The sequence below is a fragment of the Girardinichthys multiradiatus genome, chromosome 11, assembly GCF_021462225.1.
Source record: "Girardinichthys multiradiatus isolate DD_20200921_A chromosome 11, DD_fGirMul_XY1, whole genome shotgun sequence".
NCBI classification, from domain to species: Eukaryota; Metazoa; Chordata; class Actinopteri; order Cyprinodontiformes; family Goodeidae; genus Girardinichthys; species Girardinichthys multiradiatus.
Genome location: NC_061804.1, coordinates 21,723,474 through 21,749,648, shown reverse-complemented (window position 1 = coordinate 21,749,648; position 26,175 = coordinate 21,723,474). Strand labels below are relative to the sequence as shown.

The window sequence follows — 26,175 nt, the reverse complement described above, 5'->3', positions numbered from 1 at the left end:
TGTGAAATTGGTTGTCAATCAGTGTTGCTTCCTAAGTGGACAGTTTGATTTCACAGAAGTTTGATTTACTTGGAGTTATATTGTGTTGTTTAAGTGTTCCCTTTATTTTTTTGAGCAGTGTAGATCAGTTGTTAATTCAAAGTCACAAGCCTTTGCCTTTACTCCCCAGTGAAGTCAAATGTTGCCGGACATGTTTATAAGACTCTCTAAACCCCTAAATCTGAAAAGAAACAACAGTGAAAGAGGGTCAGTGCAGCAGCATACCAAGAAGAAAAGGAGAATAATAGGCAAGTAACATAGTGGTTATTTTTCCTGTCTTCTATTGATGTTTAAAGTAGGGATGTCACAATCAAAGCATCAAGTTCTCAGCAACAAAAACTGTTCCTGAAGATACAGTTCCGACTTGGAGAATTGAAGTTCTCTGAGCAGCCCTGATCTCAATATTCATGTGGTTGCTGCAGGTATGGAACAGTTCCAGGTACAAACTGTTTATTGCCACTTCTTACTGTTTACAAACTGTATAAGATCTATTTGTGAACATGAACCTTTAATATTCGAACATCTAAAATGGGTGTCTGTTAATCACTTCTACTACTTCTAGTTAGCACCCAAAAAATAAGCATATCCCACAGATTTTCAGTCTTGCAAAAAAGCAAATTCAACTCCAGTGTGACGTCATTTCCAGTTTAGAGCTCTGACTTCCAAAGCTAATTGAACGCACCATCCCCCCGATACCTGACGCTCATGTAATGACGTACAGGTCCTTCTCAAAATATTAGCATATTGTGATAAAGTTCATTATTTTCCATAATGTCATGATGAAAATTTAACATTCATATATTTTAGATTCATTGCACACTAACTGAAATATTTCAGGTCTTTTATTGTCTTAATACGGATGATTTTGGCATACAGCTCATGAAAACCCAAAATTCCTATCTCACAAAATTAGCATATCATTAAAAGGGTCTCTAAACGAGCTATGAACCTAATCATCTGAATCAACAAGTTAACTCTAAACACCTGCAAATGATTCCTGAGGCCTTTAAAACTCCCAGCCTGGTTCATCACTCAAAACCCCAATCATGGGTAAGACTGCCGACCTAACTGCTGTCCAGAAGGCCACTATTGACACCCTCAAGCAAGAGGGTAAGACACAGAAAGAAATTTCTGAACAAATAGGCTGTTCCCAGAGTGCTGTATCAAGGCACCTCAGTGGGAAGTCTGTGGGAAGGAAAAAGTGTGGCAGAAAACGCTGCACAACGAGAAGAGGTGACCGGACCCTGAGGAAGATTGTGGAGAAGGGCCGATTCCAGACCTTGGGGGACCTGCGGAAGCAGTGGACTGAGTCTGGAGTAGAAACATCCAGAGCCACCGTGCACAGGCGTGTGCAGGAAATGGGCTACAGGTGCCGCATTCCCCAGACCTGGGCTACAGAGAAGCAGCACTGGACTGTTGCTCAGTGGTCCAAAGTACTTTTTTCGGATGAAAGCAAATTTTGCATGTCATTCGGAAATCAAGGTGCCAGAGTCTGGAGGAAGACTGGGGAGAAGGAAATGCCAAAATGCCAGAAGTCCAGTGTCAAGTACCCACAGTCAGTGATGGTCTGGGGTGCCGTGTCAGCTGCTGGTGTTGGTCCACTGTGTTTTATCAAGGGCAGGGTCAATGCAGCTAGCTATCAGGAGATTTTGGAGCACTTCATGCTTCCATCTGCTGAAAAGCTTTATGGAGATGAAGATTTCATTTTTCAGCATGACCTGGCACCTGCTCACAGTGCCAAAACCACTGGTAAATGGTTTACTGACCATGGTATCACTGTGCTCAATTGGCCTGCCAACTCTCCTGACCTGAACCCCATAGAGAATCTGTGGGATATTGTGAAGAGAACGTTGAGAGACTCAAGACCCAACACTCTGGATGAGCTAAAGGCCGCTATCGAAGCATCCTGGGCCTCCATAAGACCTCAGCAGTGCCACAGGCTGATTGCCTCCATGCCACGCCGCATTGAAGCAGTCATTTCTGCCAAAGGATACCCGACCAAGTATTGAGTGCATAACTGTACATGATTATTTGAAGGTTGACGTTTTTTGTATTAAAAACACTTTTATTTTATTGGTCGGATGAAATATGCTAATTTTGTGAGATAGGAATTTTGGGTTTTCATGAGCTTTATGCCAAAATCATCCGTATTAAGACAATAAAAGACCTGAAATATTTCAGTTAGTGTGCAATGAATCTAAAATATATGAATGTTAAATTTTCATCATTACATTATGGAAAATAATGAACTTTATCACAATATGCTAATATTTTGAGAAGGACCTGTATATCTGCAGCACCTCTAGCCAGCCATGCTAATAAGATATGCTCAGCCAGTTTTTTCACGTGCAGAGCTTTCAAAACTGTTTTTGAAGGCTGTGTATATTATTTCGTTGATCTAACAAATCAGAGTTTTGACAGTCAAAGCGAGACTGTATTGCCTGATGCAGTTCCCTGTATTATTTGTTGTAGGCTCCTAAGTGGTTCATAAGGTTGAAACAATCAGCAGGAGCAAGAGATGTTAGTTTACTGGACACTGCAGCTATATGTGTCAAATCAGATATATTTTTGGAAACATAAGGCTGTCTTGCTGAACCTGAGCCAAAACATATCTGTCACTGTCAAGGAAAAACAAATGGCGCAGCGCCTATAAAATGGATAGATGATTGGGGTTATGATATTTAATGTGTTATATACTTTAAAGCTAGTTTTCAAGAATGTACAAGACATTTTTCTGAGTAATCCATCTGAGATTCTTGTTGGCAATTTTCTATTCCTAAATTGTTCAGATCAGTGCCAGGTACAAAAACAAAATATCGTGATTGGGACATCCCTAGTTTAAAATAAGCAATCAAATAAAAAGAAGAAGATATAAAGATAAACTAATGTATTCAAGACTTCGGAACAGAAATGTTTGAAATATACAAACTCACTTGTACTTTACTGTTGAGACAGTTTCACTTGCAACACTTTTGCAGACGTGTTTTGCTCCAGTTTCTAGACTTTCCCAAATAGTACTCAAACCTAATTTGAAAACAAATTTGAAAAAAATTTACAAACTAGCCATATCATACCATCCTATGGGTCTACATTACCACCCTCTGTTCAGAAGAACAGTGTCAGAGAGTGTTGACACTAGTATATCCTTGAGCTTATCCTCTAGAATTTAGTTAATACCTTGGATACTGCTGGCTGCTACAAACTTGGCTCCATCAAAGTTTGAAGGCTGGCCATCTTGACTCTTTTTCAAAGACTCTGGGACCAGCTTAGCCCCATGCTTCTTCACATGAGGTGCCACCTTTTCTGCTACATGCCCTGCAATTGTACTTAAGCCATTCACTGTAAATGCACAAAGTCATACCAAAGAAATACATTTAGATACACATGTACTGATATTTACAAATCAGGATTGAAAAGTCTTAAATAAGAAAACACACTAAGTCAACAAAAGAATAGATTTTAACTAATCAATAACATCCATTTGGTTGCTCTTACCTAAGAATTTACTGGCTCGAACAGCACCGCCAGTAGCTTGTTTAGTAGCATTCAGACCTTTGCTGACCTGTGGACTGACCTCGGATGGGGTCTCCTCTGGTGTGATGCGGTCCCGGATCTGTGCTGCTCCTTTTTGAATTATATTCCCAGTGGCCTCTGCTCCTTTTGCAAAAGACTGACTTAACCTTGTAGCTCCTTCAAAAAATATATAATTTGTGTTATTTATTGTGGTCTCAAAAAATCAAGTAAACCATATTATTTTTTCAACACTAAATACTGTTGAGACCAAACAGCACCTACTAGTGGAGAATTATATGGTCAAACACTGTAAAATCAGATAATTTGTAACTATGTGTTGATATTCTTTCTGTTTTTCTTCTGGAAGTCATTTATTAAAACCCACCGGACAAGATTCCTTGAGCAATCTTCTCACTCCACCCAGGAAGTAGAGGTGTTACCTTTTCCACCTCTGGTGTTGTTAGATGTGTTTGCTCATTGTGAGGACTGAGGGGAACTTTAACTGTCAAGTTCATGACCTCTCCTTCACCTCCTTCTGTTCCCTGTTTGAAAAATCAAAGTCCCATCATAAATGGTGAGTCTTAAGACAGCATTATGCCTTTAGATATTATTGTGACTTGTGAAAACTTGTACGACCTAAAACATTACAATTGGCTTTAACAGGTTGCTCATATAAATATAAAAAGGACTTTTTTTGCCTTTGAGATGTCAATTCTTTAAGAAAACTGAAATATTCAACCTGCCAAAATTTCTTTCACACACCCTCAGTCAGTCATGGTAGATGACCGCTCACACTGAGCCAGGTTCTGCAGGAGGTTTCTTCCTGTTAAAGGGGAGTTTTCCATCCTGCTGTTGCTACATGCAAGCTTGGTATAAGGGATTGCTGCACAGTCTACAATAATGCAAGCAACTGTCCACTGTCGCTAAATGCTCATCCAGGAAGACTGAATGCTGCAATTCAGAGACTTGATGCAATCTGCTGGGATTTCCTTAGATGGAACATTTTTTCACCCAATTTGAATAATAAACTAAACTTGACCGCATTGTTTCCTGGGATCAATTTGAAATGTATGTACTTAACTCGGAATCTGTCTATATGATTGGATTCGATTAAACTTTTTTTGTAAATTGCCTTGAGTTGACATGTGAATTGGTGCTATATAAATAAACTGAACTGTATTGAGTGTATGCAGCACACATATTGCAAAGAACTGCTTGGACTGCAATAAATGTTAGCTGGTTATTTAGGTACCATGCATTCAGGCTCTCTATGTCAGCAATAGAGACCCTTGTTTTTTGCAGCATAAAAATGTTGTAGAAGGTAAAGAGGTGGTAAGGTGGTAAAGCCATTAAGAAACTGCAACTAAGTTGTTTTAGAGCCAAAATAGAAGTTGGTCAGAAGCAACTTTAATTGTTGAGATGAACCCAAAGCAAAATGTTATTAACAATGTTTAACTATTTGCTAATTTATTGCAATTCATATAGTTAGCTCAACATTATCGCATTTTGAATATATTGTGCAGCTCTAATAGTACATTTTAATGGAGGCAGTTTCATTGAATAGTAATAAGTCCTCATATAACATACAATTTTTCCACATCAAAAACTGTGGTATGTGTTTTTATTCAACTACTTGATTATGTACTTCAGTCCAATATAGCGGCAAGCGTTCTGGGGTACATCTATACCAGCTTTGCACGTTTAAAGGAAGAAAGTTTTATCCATTCTTCCATGGAAAACAGCTGAATAGAGAGCCTCTGTGAACACCAGTTTCAAATCTTACTACAGATTCTAAATTGGATTCAAGAATGTTATTTGACTTAAACAGATCAATATACTTTGATCAAAACAATGGCCTTTAAATTTAGAGTTTCTGTCCTACTGGAAAGTGAATCTCTTTCCTAGTCTCAAGCCTCTGCAGCCTGTAACAGGTTTTCTTCCAGGATTCCCCTGTATTTAGCTCTATCCATTTTCCCTTCAACTCTGACCAGCTAACCTGTCCCTGCTGAAGAAAAGCATCCCCAAAGGATGATGCTGTCAACACCACCATGTTTTGTGGGGGAGAGTGTGTTCAGAATTATGTGCAGTATTAGGCTGCTTTCACACAGAAAGTAGTGGATACAGTTCACAGTTTGAGGGGCTGTTAAGGGCCTGCATTATGCTGAGCTTAGCAACACAGAACACCCTGCATCTGCTCCCAAGTTACAGCGAAATAGTTTTTACTTGGGCATGGCGCTCTGTGATGTTATCTGGGCTCATCAAAATAAAACCAACCTGATATACAGTGCCTTGCGAAAGTATTCGGCACCCTTGAACTTTTCAACCTCTTGCCACATTTCAGGCTTCAAACATAAAGATATAAAATTCTAATTTTTTGTGAAGAATCAACAACAAGTGGGACACAGTCGTGAAGTGGAATAAAATTTATTGAATGTGTCAAACTTTTTTAACAAATAAAAAACTGAAAAGTGGGGCGTGCAATATTATTCGGCCCCTTTACTTTCAGTGCAGCAAACTCACTCCAGAGGTTCAGTGAGGATCTCTGAATGATCCAGTGTTGCCCCAAATGACTGATGATGATAAATAGAATCCACCTGTGTGTAATCAAGTCTCCGTATAAATGCACCTGCTCTGTGATAGTCTCAGGGTTCTGTCCAAAGCGCAGAGAGCACCATGAAGACCAAGGAACACACCAGGCAGGTCAGAGATACTGTTGTGGAGAAGTTTAAAGCCGGATTTGGATACAAAAAGATTTCCCAAGCTTTAAACATCCCAAGGAGCACTGTCCAAGCAATCATATTGAAATGGAAGGAGTATCAGACCACTGCAAATCTACCAAGACCCGGCCGTCCCTCTAAACTCTCATCTCGAACAAGGAGAAGACTGATCAGAGATGCAGCCAAGAGGCCCATGATCATTCTGGATGAACTGCAGAGATCTACAGCTGAGGTGGGAGAGTCTGTCCATAGGACAACAATCAGTCGTACACTGCACAAATCTGGCCTTTATGGAAGAGTGGCAAGAAGAAAGCCATTTCTCAAAGATATCCATAAAAAGTCTCGTTTAAAGTTTGCCACAAGCCACCTGGGAGACACACCAAACATGTGGAAGAAGGTGCTCTGGTCAGATGAAACCAAAATCGTACTGTTTGGCCACAATGCAAAACGATATGTTTGGGGTAAAAGCAACACAGCTCATCACCCTGAACACACCATTCCCACTGTCAAACATGGTGGTGGCAGCATCATGGTTTGGGCCTGCTTTGCATCAGCAGGGACAGGGAAGATGGTCAAAATTGATGTGAAGATGGATGGGGCCAAATACAGGACCATTCTGGAAGAAAACCTGTTGGAGTCTGCAAGAGACCTGAGACTGGGACGGAGATTTATCTTCCAACAAGACAATGATCCAAAACATAAAGCCAAATCTACAATGAAATGGTTCACAAATAAACGTATCAAGGTGTTGGAATGGCCAAGTCAAAGTCCAGACCTGAATCCAATCGAGAATCTGTCTAAAGAGCTGAAGACTGCTGTTCACGAATGCTCTCCATCCAACCTCACTGAGCTTGAGCTGTTTGGCAAGAAGAATGGGCAAGAATTTCAGTCTCTCGATGTGCAAAACTTATAGAGACAAACCCCAAGAGACTTGCAGCTGTAATTGCAGCAAAGGGTGGCGCTACAAAGTATTAACGCAAGGGGGCCGAATAATATTGCACGCCCCACTTTTCAGTTTTTTATTTGTTAAACAAGTTTGACACATCCCATAAAATTCATTCCACTTCACGATTGTGTCCCACTTGTTGTTGATTCTTCACAAAAAATTTGAATTTTATATCTTTATGTTTGAAGCCTGAAATGTTGCAAGAGATTGACCAGTTCAAGGGTGCCGAATACCTTCGCAAGGCACTGTATGTCCACAAATACCAGGACAGAGGATAAGCTAGAGGTGTCTCAGTATCATGAGCCTTTGATATATGTCTAGAGACCTATCGTGACCTGAAAAAAAAAAATTCTGATTTGGAGAGACAAAATTTAGGAGTAAAAGGTGCATTTAAAAAAACTGCGATTTTTATAAATATTATAAAAATTGTTTGCCAACACAGTTGTCATTCTTTACAAACTTTACAATTTACTCTGGTGTCAGTAAGTACTGTGTGATGGTGAGTGACAATCAACAACTAGGTTTTGGGCACAAATGATCAGTGCACAGTTGTATTTATATCTTGATGCAATCATTTACTAATTAGGTGACTTGTGTAGACAATTGATTGCACTGGATTTTATTGAGAGGTATTACAGTAAAGTGAGGCTAAAAAAAATACACACCACACTTCAGATTGTTTTTCTAAACAAAATGTGTTGGGCAAAGTATTGGGCCCCACCACCAAATTAATACACAATAAAGTCAAGTTAAAAAAGAAAAGCAGAAGTTTCACTTTGGTTCCCCGAAAGCACGTAATCAAAGCTGGATGCTGATGTCATGAATTCACTCTCCTATCACATTCGGACTACTTAGGTCTACACCAGAAACAGACTGGATGAAGGTTTACCATTCCACCCTGGTAGTATTGGCCCAACTAATGTGCATAACCATCTACATTTTAATCTAAGACTGACCTGGATCCTGAGATCAGCAAGTTGTGATAGAAGATCATGAAACATCTCACAGTCTGCAGCAGGCAGTTCAGAGGACAGCACTAAACCCACATAGGAGCCAGGTAACTCTGTCAAGTATTCGGGAAACATGAAGATCCCAGAGTTAGCTAGTAGCACCGGAGTTTCTGCTGTCAGGGGATACAGGCGGTCACAAACCTGAAAAACATTAGGACAGATAAAATATGACAATCTCGTTTTCTTTATTCTCAATATCTCAGTCAGCTTACCAAAGGTAAAGAATGTAAGCACATTTTTTGCATTAAATTCTTATTGCTCCAAAAATAATACTGCATCATAATCAATACTGTTATCACCTAGTCAAGGCTGTAACACCCACATCCAAAATATTCCACCTCAGTATTTATTTTTGCAAAATATTACATATCTTGTATATTTTACTTTGATAAAATCAGGGGGTTTTTTTTGGACAAAAAGAGCATAAAAACATAGAAAAGATTTAGAAATATGACAACTTTATATTTATGGATAGGTCTGAAGTTATTTGAAGGATAGACACAGTAAAAGTGAAAACAAAATTTAATATAAAACTTTTGTTACACTTTTATAAGACGTACCGTTTTGGGATCCAAGGGTAAAAAGTGTATGTTCAATATAAAGGTGCCTCAGTAGTTAAATATACTTTCCATACATTGTTTATATTATAAAAAAAATACTTATTACATTTAATTTAAAGCAGGAAATCCAGGAATATTTGGTTTTCTAACTTTTTTCCCCAAACTTCCCTTGCTTCTGCAACCTATCGAGTTTGTCATTGTAAGACAAGTTAGCCCCAGAGTTTGGTGAGTCTGTTTCTTTTAATGCCTCAAAAATGTGTCATTTTCCAGGAAGCAAACAGTCCAAACTTGTTGCTGATCTGACAGAATGACCCCAGTGAGGACACAGGAGCCTGACCACCAGCACAACAGAAGCGCAGAGTCATCTGTTCATAGGACCATTGTCTTAGTGGGAAACAAAGCAGGCCAGCCTGGTCTGGTGGGAAGTAGTCATGGGCTGCAGTGCAATACAAAGCACAGCACAATGCATCCTTTGTATAGATGCCAGAACAGATATTTACTTTCTATTAAATGATAACAAATATATATATATATATAACACAGATATTATACAGTATCTAGAGGAAGATCTAGAAACTGATATAACATTTCAAAGCAATTGTCATCGTGAAGATTTGCAATGCAGTAACTCACCGCTTTAAGTTCTAATCTTAAACAACATTTGAATAGACTGCTATAGAAATGTTGTGCTCAAAACAGGAAAATAATGCAAACTTATTACTAAAAATTAATGATACAGTCAGTTGGCAGAGGAATCACATGAGATATGCATATATTTAAAAGGCAAAAGTACTACAAATTTTGATTGATTTTTTTATTCTTCTCAACATTTAAAAAGTCTTTCAGGAAATTGTGGGGGATTAAATTCTAATGTACCCTAAGCCAAATTCTAGGGTGCTTTTCCATTTAAAAACAGCCTCTCTATCAAAACAAACATTACTTTGTGGTTGGTTTTCCAGCAACACAACAACTAAATGACTCATACTGTGAAAACTTCTAAAAATGCAGAAGTGGTTTTCTCTGCGGTCGCACCTTTTTACCTCGAAGACACACATCTGCACCTTCTTCTTAACAAAGCTATGCAACAATGAATTCTTCCCCTTACTCACATGTAAAAATGCAGTGGGTTTTCCCGTGGTAGGATCACTTTGCTGATTATCCACTGCGATAATGCGGAGGTAGCCCGGATAGGACAGAGAGCTGACCTGACCATTTGGTTCCACAAAGAAGAGCTGCACCCCAGAGGGGATAGTGAGCAGCTCCTTCCCGTCAGTTGGCACCCCTGACCAGAGGCCGCCTCCAATGGGATCATAAGCCAGGCTGTGGTGCCCATCCCTGGGCTTTGGTGTGTATGCTGGAGGCAGGTCTGCTGAGTTATCCATGGCTACAGTTTCCAGACCTGCTGCAGGGAGTGTGTGTGTGTCCAGGACAGCAGGAGAAATAGGGCTGATTCGGGCTGGTGATGTGCTGTGTGATGTATCTGGTATGGTGGGGTACAGATGGTGGACAGAACTATTGGTGGACTGACCATTATTTATCAAGTCTGGGTAAAGATTAGAAGGCACATCCAACAGTAAGCCATTTGTGTCTCCTCTTGTGGACATTTCCAGATTAGACAAGCGGGTGTCGATAGTTCCCAACATGTCCTTCATCTTCTGCTGAAGCTGTCTGGCCTTGTCCCAGGCCTTTCCCTGCTGCCTTTCCCCTCCAATGGGAACCTCCAGTCCTTGAGTAAGATGCAGATGACCCTTCTTGTAATACACCAGAGCATCTGATTTGTTGTCAGCCTCTTCAGCTGCTGATCCACAATTCAGGAATTGTTGGGCCAGCTCATACTGGTCCTTGATGACCAGCAGTTCAGCAGGCTCAGACATGCTGGAAAGCAAAGGGGATACAGAAACTAAGACAATAAAAAAGATGCAAACTAAAAGTACAGACATAGGCGTATGTCATATTTCATAGATTTAATACAGTGACAGATTTCACATATTTATTTCTGCTAATTTTAATGATTCAGTCTTTCAGAAAATTTTAAGCACTCCTAAACCAGAGAGAAACATTACAAGTTTCTTAACTGGAATAAGGAGAAAAAAGGGCCTCACTCACGCTCAGTGGTTTGAAGTCTTCTTCTCATATCAAAATAAAGTTTGCATTTTATTTGGTAATAAAAGTCCCTAAATCTGGCGGAAGAGTGAAGAGGAACAGAATCCAAGTTGTAATCTGCTGGTGTTTTCTGAGGTCCACAGTCAGTAAAGATTAAATTATAGAGCCCTTCATGCTTTCCTCTGTGGACCAGTCTTATGGTGAGGTCAATTTCATGTTCCAACAGGACTTGGCACCTGTACACCAAGCCAAAGTACCCATACCTGCTTTAATGATCCTGATAGTCCACCAACCTTCCCTGACCTAAAACCCACATAGAGTCTTGTTTAATGGAAGGTGAGAGACACCAGAGCCAACAATGCAGACAAGCTGAAGGCCGCTTTTAAAATTGTAGAGCCATATGCTGATCGTCTCCGAGGCACACTGCCTTGATGCAATATTTCAAGCAAACATGGCCCTGACCAAGTTTTGAGGGCATATACTATACAGTACACGGACACATCTCTCAGAACGTCGACATCTATGCATCTTTCCTTTATTGCTCTGATGTTATCCTTTATTCGGAAAAGCTTTAATTAGCATTTTCATCATCTGTAAACCATAACCATGTAAATTAAAAGGAATGAACCGCTGAAATATACCATCCTGTGTGTACTGAATCTAAGTCATCTGTGATTTTCACTTATTGAGCTGAATTACCTAAATAAATTAACTTTACGTAAAGATTCTAATTCGAAATTACATATATTGATTTACTGTTAAACTACAGCTTGCTATTTCTCATTAGTTTTACTGTAAGGATCCAAAGAGAAGGAATGAAACAATTACAGCTTACCTGGTATCGAGAAATAACAACAGATAGAAGATTTAACTCCAACAATCTCACGGCAGTATGGGAGCAATGGGCGTGAAGAAAGTGTGACGCAGGTATGTTGGCAGGCAAAGGGTTTAGGTCTGAGCGCTGGGGAGCTCAGCAGGTTTTTCCAGAATGATGCCAACACCTGAGCAGGTAGAGTCTTTTAATAGACAGATATATGGATACATGCCAGCAGAAACATTAAAAGTTAAGTCAGCTGCACAGGACAGAAAAAAAACAGACAACTTGCGTTTGTTTTAAAAGATTTTTCGGTTCTCGTATAGAAGTAAAAGACTCCACCTGTCGCCAAAACACTGAAACAATCCAGAAAACAGAAAAGCACAACTGAACACAAGGTAAAAATCAGCAGCTGGATAATTCGTAATGATGCAGCGCAGCAACTCCTGAATGCCTTAAGCGCCACAGCAGAGAGGATCTATTCGTTTTTCCTCTAGTTCCGCCGGATCGTGTCTTGGCCAAGGACATAACGACTGAGACAGTCGACCGGGGGTTCGAACCCACTACAGGATAAATCCCTACCACCTGAACTACAGTCACCCCGAGGAAAAGGGGGAATAGTAGGCATCCCCCTCCTACTAACTATTCATGCAGGAACAGCCTCTGGATATGCCCCAGCTGATGCTCTGCTTGAAATGGTGTCCAAAACACTCACTTGTTGCCCCTATTTCCACACCAGGTGAGAAATGGTGCGCTGAATAATGAATGTTTGTGTGAAAAAGTAATTAGATTAACATGATTTTTATTGAACATTTTAATACACTGCATTTGCATAATTACATTTCGATGTGCAATTTAAACTGTTTTTAATTTTGTTTACTAAAATAATATTTAAACAATATTTACTTTTGTTTTAATAAATCATTTTATATTTATGTCTGTAAGAGAATTTATGTAAAAGTTCCATATTTAAAAAAAAAAAATTGGTGGAAAACAAATAAAAAAGTGAAATAGTTAAAACAGACTTAGACCTCATGGGGTTTACATGAGAGTTACCTAAACATATTATAATCTTGAAATACCTTTCAGTTCCTTAGACAACTTAACAAGAATTGAGAAACTTCAAGGAAGATATTCACACAATGAATAACATATTTGACTATAAAACAATGGAAAGGAGCGTTACTCACCATAATGACTACCTTTATTTAGATGTTTCCTGTAGATTTGGCAGTTAATTAACGTTTTGTAGGTTTTGACTTGCTTCATATGAAACCCTTGACGTTATTATGTGAACAACCAAAATTCGCCTTGTGTCCCAGGATTATTGACCTACATGGTGCACAGATGTGTATAACTGTAGCCAGAAACATGTTGTATTTAAAGGATAGAAACCTCTGTGCTCACCTAATCATAATTTACAGTGTGAGAGGTGCTGAAGCCAACAATGCATTATCACACACTCTAAATATACATTAAGTGACCTGAAAATCAAATTTTACAAAGAAAAACAGTCATACATGGATATATGTGATCTTATAGTTCAAATCAAAATGACTTACATCTTGGAAGATCTTCAAATAATAACTGTACTCCTTTAATTGCATATGGATAACTATATTGGATTAAGAAATAAAATAAAAATAACTGATAGTCCACATGTGCATGGTGACAATAGTATAAAGCAGTGGATGGCAGAATGTGCTCTGTGTTTGCTTTGTTTTCAGTTTGCTGTAACTATGCTCTGCTCCAGGGTCATGGGAAAGGCATAGCAGTGGGCGCAGTGATCCCTGAAACATGACAATACCTGTAAAGGAAAAACAGAGAACATTGATTAAAAAATATATTTTTAAAAACACGTCCTTGGTATATGGAGACTACAGATGGCAACTCCAGACACAACAGATCCCTAAAGCTTAGTTTTATATGTTCCAGTAAGCACTTTCTGCCACTAATTACTTTGAAGTTTTGTACTTGGCCCTGACAGCTTGTTGTGGTCGAGTCTCTGCACTGATGTACAGCTTGTGGAGATAAGTCAGACAGGGCATGATTTCCTCCATGGTATACCCAGTAAAGACAACTAAAGAATCAGGCTAAAATATAAAATAAACATTGGTCTCATTTAGAAAAAAAAACAAACATCAAGTAATTATAGTGCAAAAAACATCATTATCTGAACCAACTCACCCAGTAAGATTTGTTTATAGTGTAGGCAGCTAAGCAGTAGGCTCCAGCTGCCAGTATTGATGGGGTGTACTGTAGGAAGGGATCACTCTCCAGCAGACTTAATTCTGCTATGTACTAGAAGTAGAGGAAAAGCTTAAAATAAGCGGCTTGCTAAGGTATTAAAACCACTTGAATGTTTATTCTGTTCTGTTATGTGAAAGATCAACATAAAATGAAGCATAATTCAAAAGGTGGGCAGAAAACGACACATGCTTTTCAACATTCATCTGAAAAGGTGAAGAATGTGGTACAACTGCAGACCTACCGAGCCTAAACTGATAAGCTGGGTAAATAGAGCATTTATCAGAAAAACAGCCAAGAAGCCAAAGGTAACTCTGGTGGAGCTGCAGAGATCCACAGCTCATGTGGAAGAATCTGTCGACAAGACAACTATTTGTCTTGCACTCCTTTAATCTGGTGTTAATGGAAGAGTGGTGAGAAGGGAGCCATTGTTGAAAGAAAGCCTACAGAAGTCTAATTTGCAGCATGCTACAACTAATATAAGGGACACAGCAAACATCTGAAGGAAGGTGCTTTGTTCAGACAAAAGTAAAATTGTACTTGGTCCAAAACAATATTTCTGATTAAAAAAACCCCCACTGCACATCACCATAAACACACCACTCCCACTGTGAAACATGGTGGTGAGAGCATCATGCTGTGGGATGCTTCTTTAGCAGGTAGTGGAAACTGGTTAGAGTTGATAGCGTGATATGGAGGAAGTTAAATACAAGGAAATCCTGAAAGAAAAACCTGTACGGAGTAACAAGTTACAATGGAATGGTTTAGATAAAAGCATATTTATGTCCTAGAATGACCCAGATATGATCCTGACATAAATCTTGTTGAGAATCTGTGGCAAGACATGCATAGATGTGTAAAGTTAGTGGAAGCATATCCTAATATTCTTGCAGCTGTAATTACAGCGAACAATGGTTCTACAAAGAATTGACTTTGGGGAGCTCAATACAAATGCACATCACAGTTTTCAGATCTTTAGTTGTTAAAAAAAATCGAAACTTGTATCATTTTCCCTTCGGACTATGCAGCTTTGCATTCACATAAAATCCAAATAAAAACCAATGAAGTTTGTGGTTGTAATTTGACCAAATGTGAAAATGTTCAAGGGGTTTGAATACTTCCCTAAAGTTCTGTAAACATGCCATAGGGAGAGCTATTTCTGGTATAGAAGGGGAAAAAATAGATTTAACTTACCAGAGCAAGGTTTTTTGTGGTTGAACAGATAGGGTGAACAGAGATGAATAGGCGAAGAAACTGATTGGTGGTGGGTGCTGCCATCTTGAAGTCCAGCATCTTTAGCAAAACGCTCTCCATCCGGAGCAGTTGTTTCTTAGAGTAGGTGCAGTCTGTGATGTACACAAACTCGTTCAGCTCAGGAGGAAAGATCTCTTCATATTTTCTACAAAACAAATGAGTAAATGGCATCATGATTACAACCAACGGTTGCCATGTGCACAATTACTGTAAATGTCAGGAGTGACTTTCTTACGCGGCAACCAGTAATGCAACTGTTCCCACCAACTGCAGCTTGTTCCTCTTGATGAATGTTGTGCAGGACAGAAAACGGTCAAGGTAGTTAACAGCAAGGTGCAGCGTTTCAGAACCGAGCTTGTATTCCTGGACAACCTCCACCAGCCAGTCCACCAGAACGACCCGCATGGCATTGGTGATCTCCGGATGTTTCTCTAAGTAGGCTGGTTTTGCCCGGAACTTCTTCTGGAATTAGTAACCAACATGACTTAGCAACTGCTACTGATCAATGATAAGACAGAAATAATTAAGTTAAAGAAAAACCCACTTCACTCTCCCTTAAGTTCTTGTAAATATCTTCTGCATAATCAAAACAGAAAGTCTCCACAGACATCAAGGGTTCATCAGGTTCAAACTGCATGGACGCATCCTGGCATGAACCTGGTAAAGAGTAATCAGTAGAAAAGTAAATGCATTTTTAATCATTGTTTTGTGTTATACACTGCTTTGCAAAAGTATTATGGTTTTCCATACTTTGTAAGGTAACAACCACAGATTCAATCTTTTCTGTTGGAATTTTAAGTGGCAGACCAACACAAAGTAGTGCAAACCTTTAAAGTTTTAGGGAAACGATAGGACAAATAAAAATCTGAAAACTGTGGTGTGCATTTGTATTCAACCTACAGGGCTTGGACAATGAAACTGAAACACCTGGTTTTAGACCACAGTAATTTATTAGTATGTTGTAGGGCCTCCTTTTGTTGCCAATACAGCATCAATTCGTCTTGGGAATTACATATACAAGTCCTGCACAGTGGTCAGAGGGATTTTAAGCCATTCTTCTTGCAGGATAGTGGCCAGGTCACTACGTGATACTGGTGGAGGAAAACGTTTCCTGCCTCGCTCCTCCAAAACACCCCAAAGTGGCTCAATAAAATTTTGATCTGGTGACTGTGCAGGCCATGGGAGATGTTCAACTTCACTTTCATGTTCATCAAACCAATCTTTCACCAGTCTTGCTGTGTGTATTGGTGCACCGCCTTCAGGATACAATGTTTGAACCATTGGATGCACATGGTCCTGAAGAATGGTTCGGTAGTCCTTGGCAGTGACGCGCCCATCTAGCACAGGTATTGGGCCAAGGGAATGCCATGATATGGCAGCCCAAACCATCACTGATCCACCCCCATGCTTCACTCTGGGCATGCAACAGTCTGGGTGGTACGCTTCTTTGGGGCTTCTCCACACCGTAACTCTCCCGGATGTGGGGAAAACAGTAAAGGTGGACTCATCAGAGAACAATACATGTTTCACATTGTCCACAGCCCAAGATTTGCGCTCCTTGCACCATTGAAACCGACGTTTGGCATTGGCATGAGTGACCAAAGGTTTGGCTATAGCAGTCCGGCCGTGTATATTGACCCTGTGGAGCTCCCGACGGACAGTTCTGGTGGAAACAGGAGAGTTGAGGTGCACATTTAATTCTGCCGTGATTTGGGCAGCCGTGGTTTTATGTTTTTTGGATACAATCCGGGTTAGCACCCAAACATCCCTTTCAGACAGCTTCCTCTTGCGTCCACAGTTAATCCTGTTGGATGTGGTTCGTCTTTCTTGGTGGTATGCTGACATTACCCTGGATACCGTGGCTCTTGATACATCACAAAGACTTGCTGTCTTGGTCACAGATGCGCCAGTAAGACGTGCACCAACAATTTGTCCTCTTTTGAACTCTGGTATGTCACCCATAATGTTGTGTGCATTTCAATATTTTGAGCAAAACTGTGCTCTTACCCTGCTAATTGAACCTTCACACTCTGCTCTTACTGGTGCAATGTGCAATCAATGAAGACTGGCTACCAGGCTGGTCCAATTTAGCCATGAAACCTCCCACACTAAAATGACAGGTGTTTCAGTTTCATTGTCCAACCCCTGTATGTTAATCAAAACCTTGTACGAATACATTTTGTTTCAAATACAGCTGCAAGTCTTTTAGGTTATGTCTCTATCAGCTTTACATTTACATTGTAGCTGGAGCTCCAATGGAAAGGAATGGCTGCAATTAGGATTGTTGTCCCGCTGGAAAAGACAAAACTTCGACCCACTCTCAGGTTTTTTGCAGCTTCTAACAGATTTTTCTTCCAGGATTGTCCTGTATTTTGCTCCTTTCATCTTCCCATCAACCAGCTTTTATGTCCCTGTGAAAGAAAAAGCATTCCCATTTCCATGTTTCACAGTGGGAATGGTGTGTTCAAGGAGTTGCGCAGTATTAGTTTGTTTTGCACAAAACACCTTTTTTCAAATGTTTGCCAAGTACCCCCTAATGCTTATGCCAAACTGAGCTTCTTACAGATTTTTTCAACAATTGCCTTCTTTTTGGCCAGATTTGTAGAACATGTGACTAATATTTATCTTGTCACCAGATTCTCCGGCCTGAGCTGTGGATCCCTGGAGCTCTTTCAGAGTTACAATGGACCTCTTGGCATTTTGTCTAGTTAATGGTCGCCTCGCCTGGCCTGTCACTTTAGGTGGTATTAGGGGTATCAGAGTTAATTCAGCTGAATACAACTGCACGCCACACTTTTCACGTTCTTATTTATAAAAGTAAGAATAATGTTCAAAAAACATGCTTTGACTTCATATCTATCCACTACTTTGTGTTGAGGTAACACATAAAGCATCAGTATAATACAATGCAATTTATGGTTGTGGTGTGCAGGCCAAACTTACTTGAACTAAACTCCATCAAGACGTCTAAGTGTTCATTCTGCAGGGGATAGGCATCAGCTGTGAGGTCATAACTATCTGAAACAACTTCCTGACCAGAAGCGCCAAGAACAACTTCACAAGCCTCCTCAACATACACTTCGTAGCTGGAACTGGATGGGCAGCCGAAAAAGTTGAGCTGTGAGCTGTCCGAAACAGAACTGTGTTTGGAAAACTGGCTTCCCTGTGGAGGAAAATCAGTTGTCTAAAACCTGAAAGTTATCTGATTGAATAGTACACTTGAAAGTTTATAGATGCTACCTGGCTTAGGGATCGTCCGCGCTGCTCATTTTCTGACAAGACCCCAAGCACTGTGCGCTGTTTGGTCCTCTGGTGCTGAAAGGCATCTGCTTTGGTTGGAGGCGGAATATTTTCCTTGTGAGTGGGACTGTGACGATGGCTGTTAGTGCTGAAATTCATCTTTGAAACAAAACAAGGGGGAAGAAAGATTTTTTTTTAAAGTTAAAAAGTTCCTTTTGAGAGAAAGGGATAGGAAATAAAATACAATTTCTTTAATATTCTTGAAAAGGTTAATAGACGAACAGCACAACGAAAAATTATAATGATCTGTACCACAAAAGCTAAAAAAAAACACAATAAACATCAGCCTGTTTACAAACAGGATACAAATTGTATAGTAAAAAAGCTTTTCCTGAAAAGCTGATAATATTTTCAGATTTATACAAATGGCAAAGCTAAAAAAAATCAGCATGTTCAGCACTTCACCTGGTGCTAAATTAAAAATAACAATCACTGAGTGGTGAAAATCAAAACACAAGCCCAGAAAGGTCTGCAAATCCTTGTGACTGCAATGTTTTCATTTATTCACCACTGAAAATGTTAAAAGTTCCCCAGCTTTCAGCATTATTTTAATAAAGAGTTCTGGTGCTCCAGTTTCATACGTTTAAATACCCACTAAAGCAAAAACTATGGTTCAGTGAGTGACCCTTATGGTCTTTTTGAATATCTGTGATACACTTTGGCGATTAAATACAGTATTCTACATAAGTTTTTCATGTCTGAAATGGTTTTAACAAATAAAATAAAAAACATGTTAAACACGGTTTATCATTCTAAGTTCACAGAGATAAATACACATTGCCATGGTTACAAGAATTTGTCAAACAAATCAAACAGATAAATTAAAACCAACGGGTAGGAGTTCAGTTAAATTTAAATTCAATTCTTGATTTCTTTGTATGAAAGACTACAAGTCAGTAATGTGTTGGTTGTCATTAATTAGTCAAGCCGAACTCACCATAATCAACATCAACGGAGATTCCCAGCGGGAACGAGAATGCAGTCTTCTAAATCACAAACCGCGTAAATAATCTTTTAATGACCACTTGTTGGAACTAATTCGGACAAACAGCGACCTCTAGTCGCACCAGAGCCAACCGGAGCATTTGTTTTGCGGTGCAATATATTCCCAGCGCGACCAGATGTTTTTTTTCTGTGTGTCTATGTGTGTGAGTGCGTGTCAGTTTTGTCCAATCACGTGCTAGAACGCAAGCACTGACCACTTACGTCACCGAGTCAGCGTCGTCTGATGATTTCAGTAGAGATAAAAACAAATTTGTGTGATGCACTTTATAAAGACATCAGATGCATTAACAGAAAAAATACAATTCTACAACATTAAATTGCGCACAGACAGATCCTAACATAGAGGGTAAAGCTGTAAAAGATTTACTAATTAGTTGTAGTATAATTAAATGGATCTCTAAAAATTAGTCAATGAGTCATTTTCTATACCGCTTCTTCCATAGTGGGTCGCGGGGAAGCTCCAGCAGTTTATGGGCGGGAGGCGGGGTACAACCTGGACAGGTCGCCAGTCCATCGCGGGGCAACACACAAACAACCATGCACACACCTAAGAGCAATTTAGAGAGACCAATTAACCTAACAAGAATGTCTGGACTGTTGGGGGAAGCCGGAGTACCCGGAGAGAACCCACGCACGGGGTGAATGTGGAAACTCCATGCAGAAAGACTCCGGCCGGGAGACGAACCCAGGACCTTCTTGCTTCAAGGCAACAGTGCTACCAGCTGCGCCACAATAAAACGGTTCTTCAATCTTGCGGAAATACAATTATTTCTATTTACCCTATTAGGAAATCTAGAGCACTGTGACTATTGCTTCCATCACTGAGCAAAGACTCCGATCAGTATTGAGAGAGTTGTGATTCGTGCTATTATCAAAGTACAGCTCATTCTTATAAAAAAAACCCGCTATTTTATTAGATAGATAGATAGATAGATAGATAGATAGATAGATAGATAGATAGATAGATAGATAGATAGATAGATAGATAGATAGATAGATAGATAGATAGATAGATAGATAGATAGATAGATAGATAGATAGATAGATAGATAGATAGATAGATAGATAGATAGATCGTACTCTATGTTTCTATTTCTTTTATAAGCATGTAAACAAACTATTAATGTATACGTTTCATACCAAACAAACGACGGGGAAATCAAAGAAGAAACAAAACTAAAACATCAGATGACAACTATAACAGAAAAAAAGTGTGGAAATCTGTCGAGTGAATGCAAGTTTCACATTTTCCACCAGATGGCAGGCACAACCAACTACAACCCTCCAAATATCATGAATGTTTGAAAATGTTCAGCCAACCACATGACATTTAAACCCTATTAAAAGTTATACAATAAATTAGCCCTGAACCATTGCTCTCTCCGGACTGAAAATGGTGCAAAGCTGTGAAATATTTTGCGGATTTGAAACCCAAAGTAACTGAAACATGTTTCTATCTCCAGCTGGAAGTGGATGTTTCAATGCTTTGGGGTCAATATTAATAACTAATTATTACATGGCAGTTACTACATGTATAGGGAAGGCGGATATGGGCAGAAGAATAAACTTCAGTCCTCTCATGCTGCTTGTGCAGCTGAGCAGCTCCAGTGAAGCAGCTGTGGATTAAAGATTCCAATTTGCAACCTTTGGGTCAGAAACCTGCTTCTTTTCTTTCTGTTTGCTAAAGAATGTAGAGAAAGACCAGGACTTCTTAAATAATGTTCTTTGGACAGATGTTTTTAAAACTGATTAATTTGGGCACAAACACAGGGGTCATGTTTGGCATAAACCAAATACTGCATTCAAACAAAAACAAAAAAACTCATATTAACTGTTATGTATGGAGGTGGAAGTTTCACGGTTTGGGGATGATTGGCCTGACCAGCTCACCATCATAGAACCTACCTTAAATTTTATCATCTATCAGAGGGTACTAAGAAAAAGAAAAAGAAAGTTCTGGGTCATGTCAAAGCCCAGATCTCGATGTTATTGAGATGCTGTGGGATAGAAAAAGGGCCGTCTATGCAAGAAAGCCCTTGTTTGGTTGATATCTGTGTTTAATGAAGAAATCAAATGACATTTTTGTTGTTTAAGGGCAAATAAATCATTTTTTTCCAGGCATAAAATGAGATTAGATATTGATTAGTGAAAATTTTTTCATAAAGAACTCAATATTCAGTAGGTTGTTCTAATATTTTCATGACTGTATTTAAGGTTTTTTTTTTCAACAATGCTAAATGTAATGATTAAAATTAAAGGTATAACAAAACAATCCTGCAGATGTATTGATATTGCAATATGTTTGCCTTAGAATATGGCAACAAACAGTAGCAAGTGAAAAGCAGAGCAAGTAAAGATAAATAGTCTTAAAAGTTATGTTGATGATATGAATTACAACAGAGTTTAAAAAATCTCTTTCACCTAGATAATATAATCATAAAAACTGTTTTTAGGAGGTACTACACATTTGTTTCACAATTTAGAGGGATTTTTATTTTATTTAAAAAAGGGCGAGCAACCCTCTCTCTGAAAGATAAGATGCATTAGATTTTTGTTCTGCCAAAGACTGTATGAAATACCCTCACCTATCTGTTCCAACTGAGATGAGGAATACACTGGCCTCCTGTGGCTATTTTCTCCTTTCACAACAAAAATCAATGTCTGTTCTCAGCTAAAATGAGACCAGGGACCGCAAATATCATTCCTCTTTGGAAGACTTTTATCTCTATCTCACATTTCTGTTCAGTCCCTGATTAAATGCAAAGTGTTCATGACAGACAGTGTTGGGCCATTTCATCAGCATGATGTATTTCAGATGTACAGAATGTTGAAGCTTCAACTATAAAACACTGTGTAACCAGGAGACACCTTTGAAACCACCTTTATTCATCAATGTGTTTCAGCCTTTTTAACCGTTTTAATGCAAAGTAACAGTGCTTACAGTTGTACCTTACCCAATCATGCACTGTAGAGTTTAACATAGCTTCAGAGATAAAAAAAAAAAAAAGAATATTTTTCACTCTGAGCAAAATATCCACTTTGACAATAAAAATGGTTATACACACAAAATATACAATTCAATTCAATTCCCAAAGGGAAATGAAATGTTGTTGTAGCTCATATTATGCAGGTTTCTTCAAAGGGCCGTTCTAGATGCTGATGGCTATAGGCAGGAAGGAATATACTTTATTACAAGTATTGGCACAATGATTAAATATTTAGTTTTTAAAAAACTTTTTAATTAGTATTTGTTCAAGCTTTTTAAATTTGTATGAGTTCTTGCAGAGAGTTTTCAATTAGATTTAGGTCATGACTCAATGATGTTCATTTGAAGTGAGTTAACCTTTTCCTTTTTAAGAATTTCTTTATTCTTTTGGGTGCTTTTCAGGCTGTTGTTCTGATGAAAAGCCAACATCTTTTCCCTCAGACGTCCTGAGAGTTTTCTGACACCAGGCAACCCTTTTCAGATTTACAGACCTTGGTATTCTTCTTTTATTTAATACGTTCAGTTAACCCTTTAATTGAGCAATGTGCCCCAGGAGAAATACAGACCTTCAGAAATGTTTTGTGGTAGTTGGGTGTTTTTTTCTCAGTGCACTACATTTTCTCACCTTCATTTCAGTACTGACCAGATCCGCTTTGTCTTCTTCTCCTGGTGACCTTGCACATTACAGTCTGCTGGTTGGTGTCCGCCGGCTGCTAGCTTGCGCGCTACTCCGATAGCTTCCAGTTATGTCTGGAACTGTACATTTTCATAATACACAGGGTAAATGTCACAACCAAAGGCTATGTCATATACAAAAGGACTCCTACAATGGCAATCGGTAATTTTATTTGACCAGATTCCCTTTTATTTCCTTTTTATGAGGTGAAAAACACATTTGGGAAAGTTTTGGCACCCTTTGCCAAATTGCCATTTCCACCTGGCACATTGCCCTCTGAAACTTTTGTGGAACATATATGCTTCAAATTATTCAGTCCAAATTTTCTGCAGCTGGCACACCACACTCTTTTGCACCAAATGTCAGAATGGACTCCTGTAGAAGTTCTGCATTACTTACTGTGAAGATTGTGCCTCTTTCAGCTTCCAAGAAAAGAAAAGTCAATGTTGTGCTTTCTTTTGCCATGTTTGAGGAGATGGAAATGTTGATCATCTCTTTTGTTTTTGAGGTGTACTAAACCATATTATTGTCCCTACACCGCTTGATCAGAAGGCCTACTTTCAGCTGGGAGGCATTTTCATTCTCATTAGAAATTAAGGCAATGGTGGAATTCTCTCTCAGAAAGCCCATAATCCATGCATACAAAGGGGAACCATGTCCCAGAGTGTTCAGCTTTGACCAGTTTGTGTGGATTGAATGTATGAAATGAGAGCTAAAGTCTAACAATAATATCTTCACATAACTATTGGGTTCTTCTAAGTTTGTGTGAAGCACTGTGGAAATGGCATGAATGGTGGAACGGTTTGCCTGATAGGGGAACTGTTGCTTGTTCAAGTTTAGAGAATGATGGTTCTGATGTCAGGAAGTACAATATAAGCCTCCCAAAGTACTCTATAGTAAAAGAAAAGTACATGGTTTGCTGGTTTTCACCATAATGGCAGATGTTAATTTAGATCACAGAATCGAAACTGATCCTGAATGGTCCTTTGGTGATCTGGGTTTGGTTGTATCTCTCCTTTAACAGGCAGCACATATCCACAGTGGTAGAGCTGCCCTTGTTGCACTCATCCACACACATAATTGTCTCTACTAAAAGGGAACAGCAGAAACATTCTCAAGCTACCAGATGATCATCAATGGTTTTATTGCAGTTATCATGGTGTAATGTTCCACATTTCTTTTTCTCTGTTTCTCTGCACTTTAGAATTACTGTTTGCTTCCAACAACGCTTGCCCTCAGCCTTTAACAACTTCCTTTCTACACTTCCACCATGTAATCTACCCAGAACTAGTGGTCCTATGAGCAAAACTCCACTTTCCTTCACCAACTTTATACCACCCGGAGATCAGCAGTGATCACTGGCACAATAATCAACTCACTATAACAACTAATTGGTACGGTGGCCGGGGGTGCAAAACACTTTTACAAGTACCAAAACAAATTTACATTTCGGAAAACAAATTTACATTTCAGAAAACAAATTTACTTTTCAGAAAACACTTTTACATTTCAGAAAATCAACCGGAAAGGGAATGTACCAAACGCCGAGGCTGACCCGGAAGTCAGCCTCAGGGGCTGCATCCTTCGAAGACCGTATTTGTAGGCCGATTATGTTACAGCGCGGCGACGTAATCGTATATCGTTAATATCACCTGAAATTTAACATTTCAGGTGATATTAAGGTTAACCAGAATAAATGGACAGTTTTATGTAATCCAACTGTATCGCTGGAGTGTGATGGAGAATAAATAAGCTTTTCAATATTAATTTTTAATGAAGAAATGTGCTATATGTTTTAAAAGTTTATTTATAATTCAGTTAGCATTATAATTTCTGATTCCAGGTAAACCCGACGAGGAATACACCTCCAAATGTAAGTGAATCTCAGTAAAGAAGTGAAAAGTTTGAAAGAGCTTGTTTTAGACATTTGCATAGAAATATTTTAACATTTTCTTCAAATTAAGACAAATGTAAAATTAAAAAAGGCTTTATTTTTGTTCTGATATTAAGCAAGATGTTTTTTTTTTTTTTTTTTTTGGTATTTTCATATTTTTTTTAGGTACAAAGGAGCAGACAGGCCAGTTTATTAAGCTCAGGAGTGAGAACCACCACCTTTTTACTGGAGCTAAAAACTCAGCCACCGTGGCTTGGAGGTACAATAACAACATTCTTTGCAGTCAGTTTCTGTCCAGTTTCAATAACTCCTATCTTTCTAACTTTCATAAATATCCATCCAGTGATTAACATCCTTCTTTTGGTTTTCCCTCTTTCCTTTTGTTTCTTTAGGACAGTTCTGGAGAAGATGGTCCAACAGGGGAAGGTCACCCCCTTTGGGCAAAACAATGTGGGACAATTTGAAGAGTATGTTCAAAAGTTCTCATGTCACACACAAATAAAAAAAATATTTCTCAAAGTCTTATTGGTTTCTCTGTTTAGTCAACTGTTTTTTTCTTCCTTCTAACTTTAGGATTGTTAGTATCCAGGGTCAGGAGAGGGAGTCAGTGAAAAGCCCACTGCTGCTGTTGGCCCTGGTTGGTCCTTATGGATGAGGTGTTGGGACAGAGGTCTTCCACAACACCTCCTGTTCTAATTGCCTCCATCCTTGAGGACCCTCCAGGGCCAAGCGGAGCGGTGGGCAACCAGACGGAGAAGGAAGACAGTGAGCCAGCAGGAAGGGGTCGGAAAAGAAAGAGGGACAGAGATGATGGAGTTGATCAGGGAGGACATGAGAGCACAGAGAATGGACAGACTGTTTTCCAAAGAATGGCACCAAAATAAGGTGCTACATAAGAAATATTAAGTTTTGTTCAGATTGTTTCTTAAAGTTTTAAGGTGTTCTAATAAATTTCAAAATTGTTTTTGTCACTAATGTTATTTACATTTGACCTAACAATACATTAACTTCATTTAAAGTTATAAACAGAATTTATTATGAAAAATACAAACAGCACTTTAAACAGAATGGGGGAAGAAAACATTCAAACAGATCAAGATTACAAGACAAA

General features: G+C 39.0%; 2 protein-coding genes and 1 long non-coding RNA gene across 9 annotated transcripts; 1 reads left to right on the top strand and 2 right to left on the bottom strand.

Annotated features, from left to right (window-relative positions):
• Positions 1 to 12,409, bottom strand: sparta (spartin a). 3 transcript variants are annotated; one of them, XM_047379953.1, is made up of 8 exons: positions 11,724 to 12,409; positions 9,895 to 10,660; positions 8,172 to 8,366; positions 3,938 to 4,094; positions 3,535 to 3,729; positions 3,217 to 3,378; positions 2,973 to 3,063; positions 1 to 220 (listed from the first exon to the last, which is right to left on the bottom strand). In XM_047379953.1, exons 2-8 carry the CDS (start codon positions 10,657 to 10,659, stop codon positions 175 to 177), a joined length of 1,611 nt encoding a protein of 536 aa, XP_047235909.1. In that variant the 5' UTR covers position 10,660; positions 11,724 to 12,409; the 3' UTR covers positions 1 to 174. The 3 variants fall into 3 exon arrangements, with proteins under 3 accessions (XP_047235909.1, XP_047235908.1, XP_047235906.1); XM_047379952.1 differs by lacking the exon at positions 11,724 to 12,409 and having other exon boundaries at positions 3,217 to 3,354; positions 9,895 to 11,685; XM_047379950.1 differs by lacking the exon at positions 11,724 to 12,409 and having other exon boundaries at positions 9,895 to 11,680.
• LOC124876904 lies at positions 12,307 to 25,258 on the top strand. The gene is made up of 3 exons (XR_007040401.1): positions 12,307 to 12,441; positions 25,014 to 25,043; positions 25,230 to 25,258. It is a non-coding gene; the product is annotated as an uncharacterized LOC124876904 (long non-coding RNA).
• Positions 13,278 to 19,674, bottom strand: ccna1 (cyclin A1). Of its 5 annotated transcripts, none has more exons than XM_047379954.1 (9): positions 19,441 to 19,674; positions 18,444 to 18,602; positions 18,147 to 18,366; positions 15,748 to 15,860; positions 15,439 to 15,665; positions 15,144 to 15,348; positions 13,890 to 14,003; positions 13,662 to 13,795; positions 13,278 to 13,509 (listed from the first exon to the last, which is right to left on the bottom strand). In XM_047379954.1, exons 1-9 carry the CDS (start codon positions 19,450 to 19,452, stop codon positions 13,458 to 13,460), a joined length of 1,236 nt encoding a protein of 411 aa, XP_047235910.1. In that variant the 5' UTR covers positions 19,453 to 19,674; the 3' UTR covers positions 13,278 to 13,457. The 5 variants fall into 5 exon arrangements, with proteins under 5 accessions (XP_047235910.1, XP_047235911.1, XP_047235914.1 ...); XM_047379955.1 differs by having other exon boundaries at positions 15,439 to 15,662; XM_047379958.1 differs by lacking the exons at positions 18,444 to 18,602; positions 19,441 to 19,674 and adding exons at positions 17,441 to 17,614; positions 17,837 to 17,938 and having other exon boundaries at positions 15,439 to 15,662; positions 18,147 to 18,264.
• Positions 25,259 to 26,175: the final 917 nt, after the last annotated feature.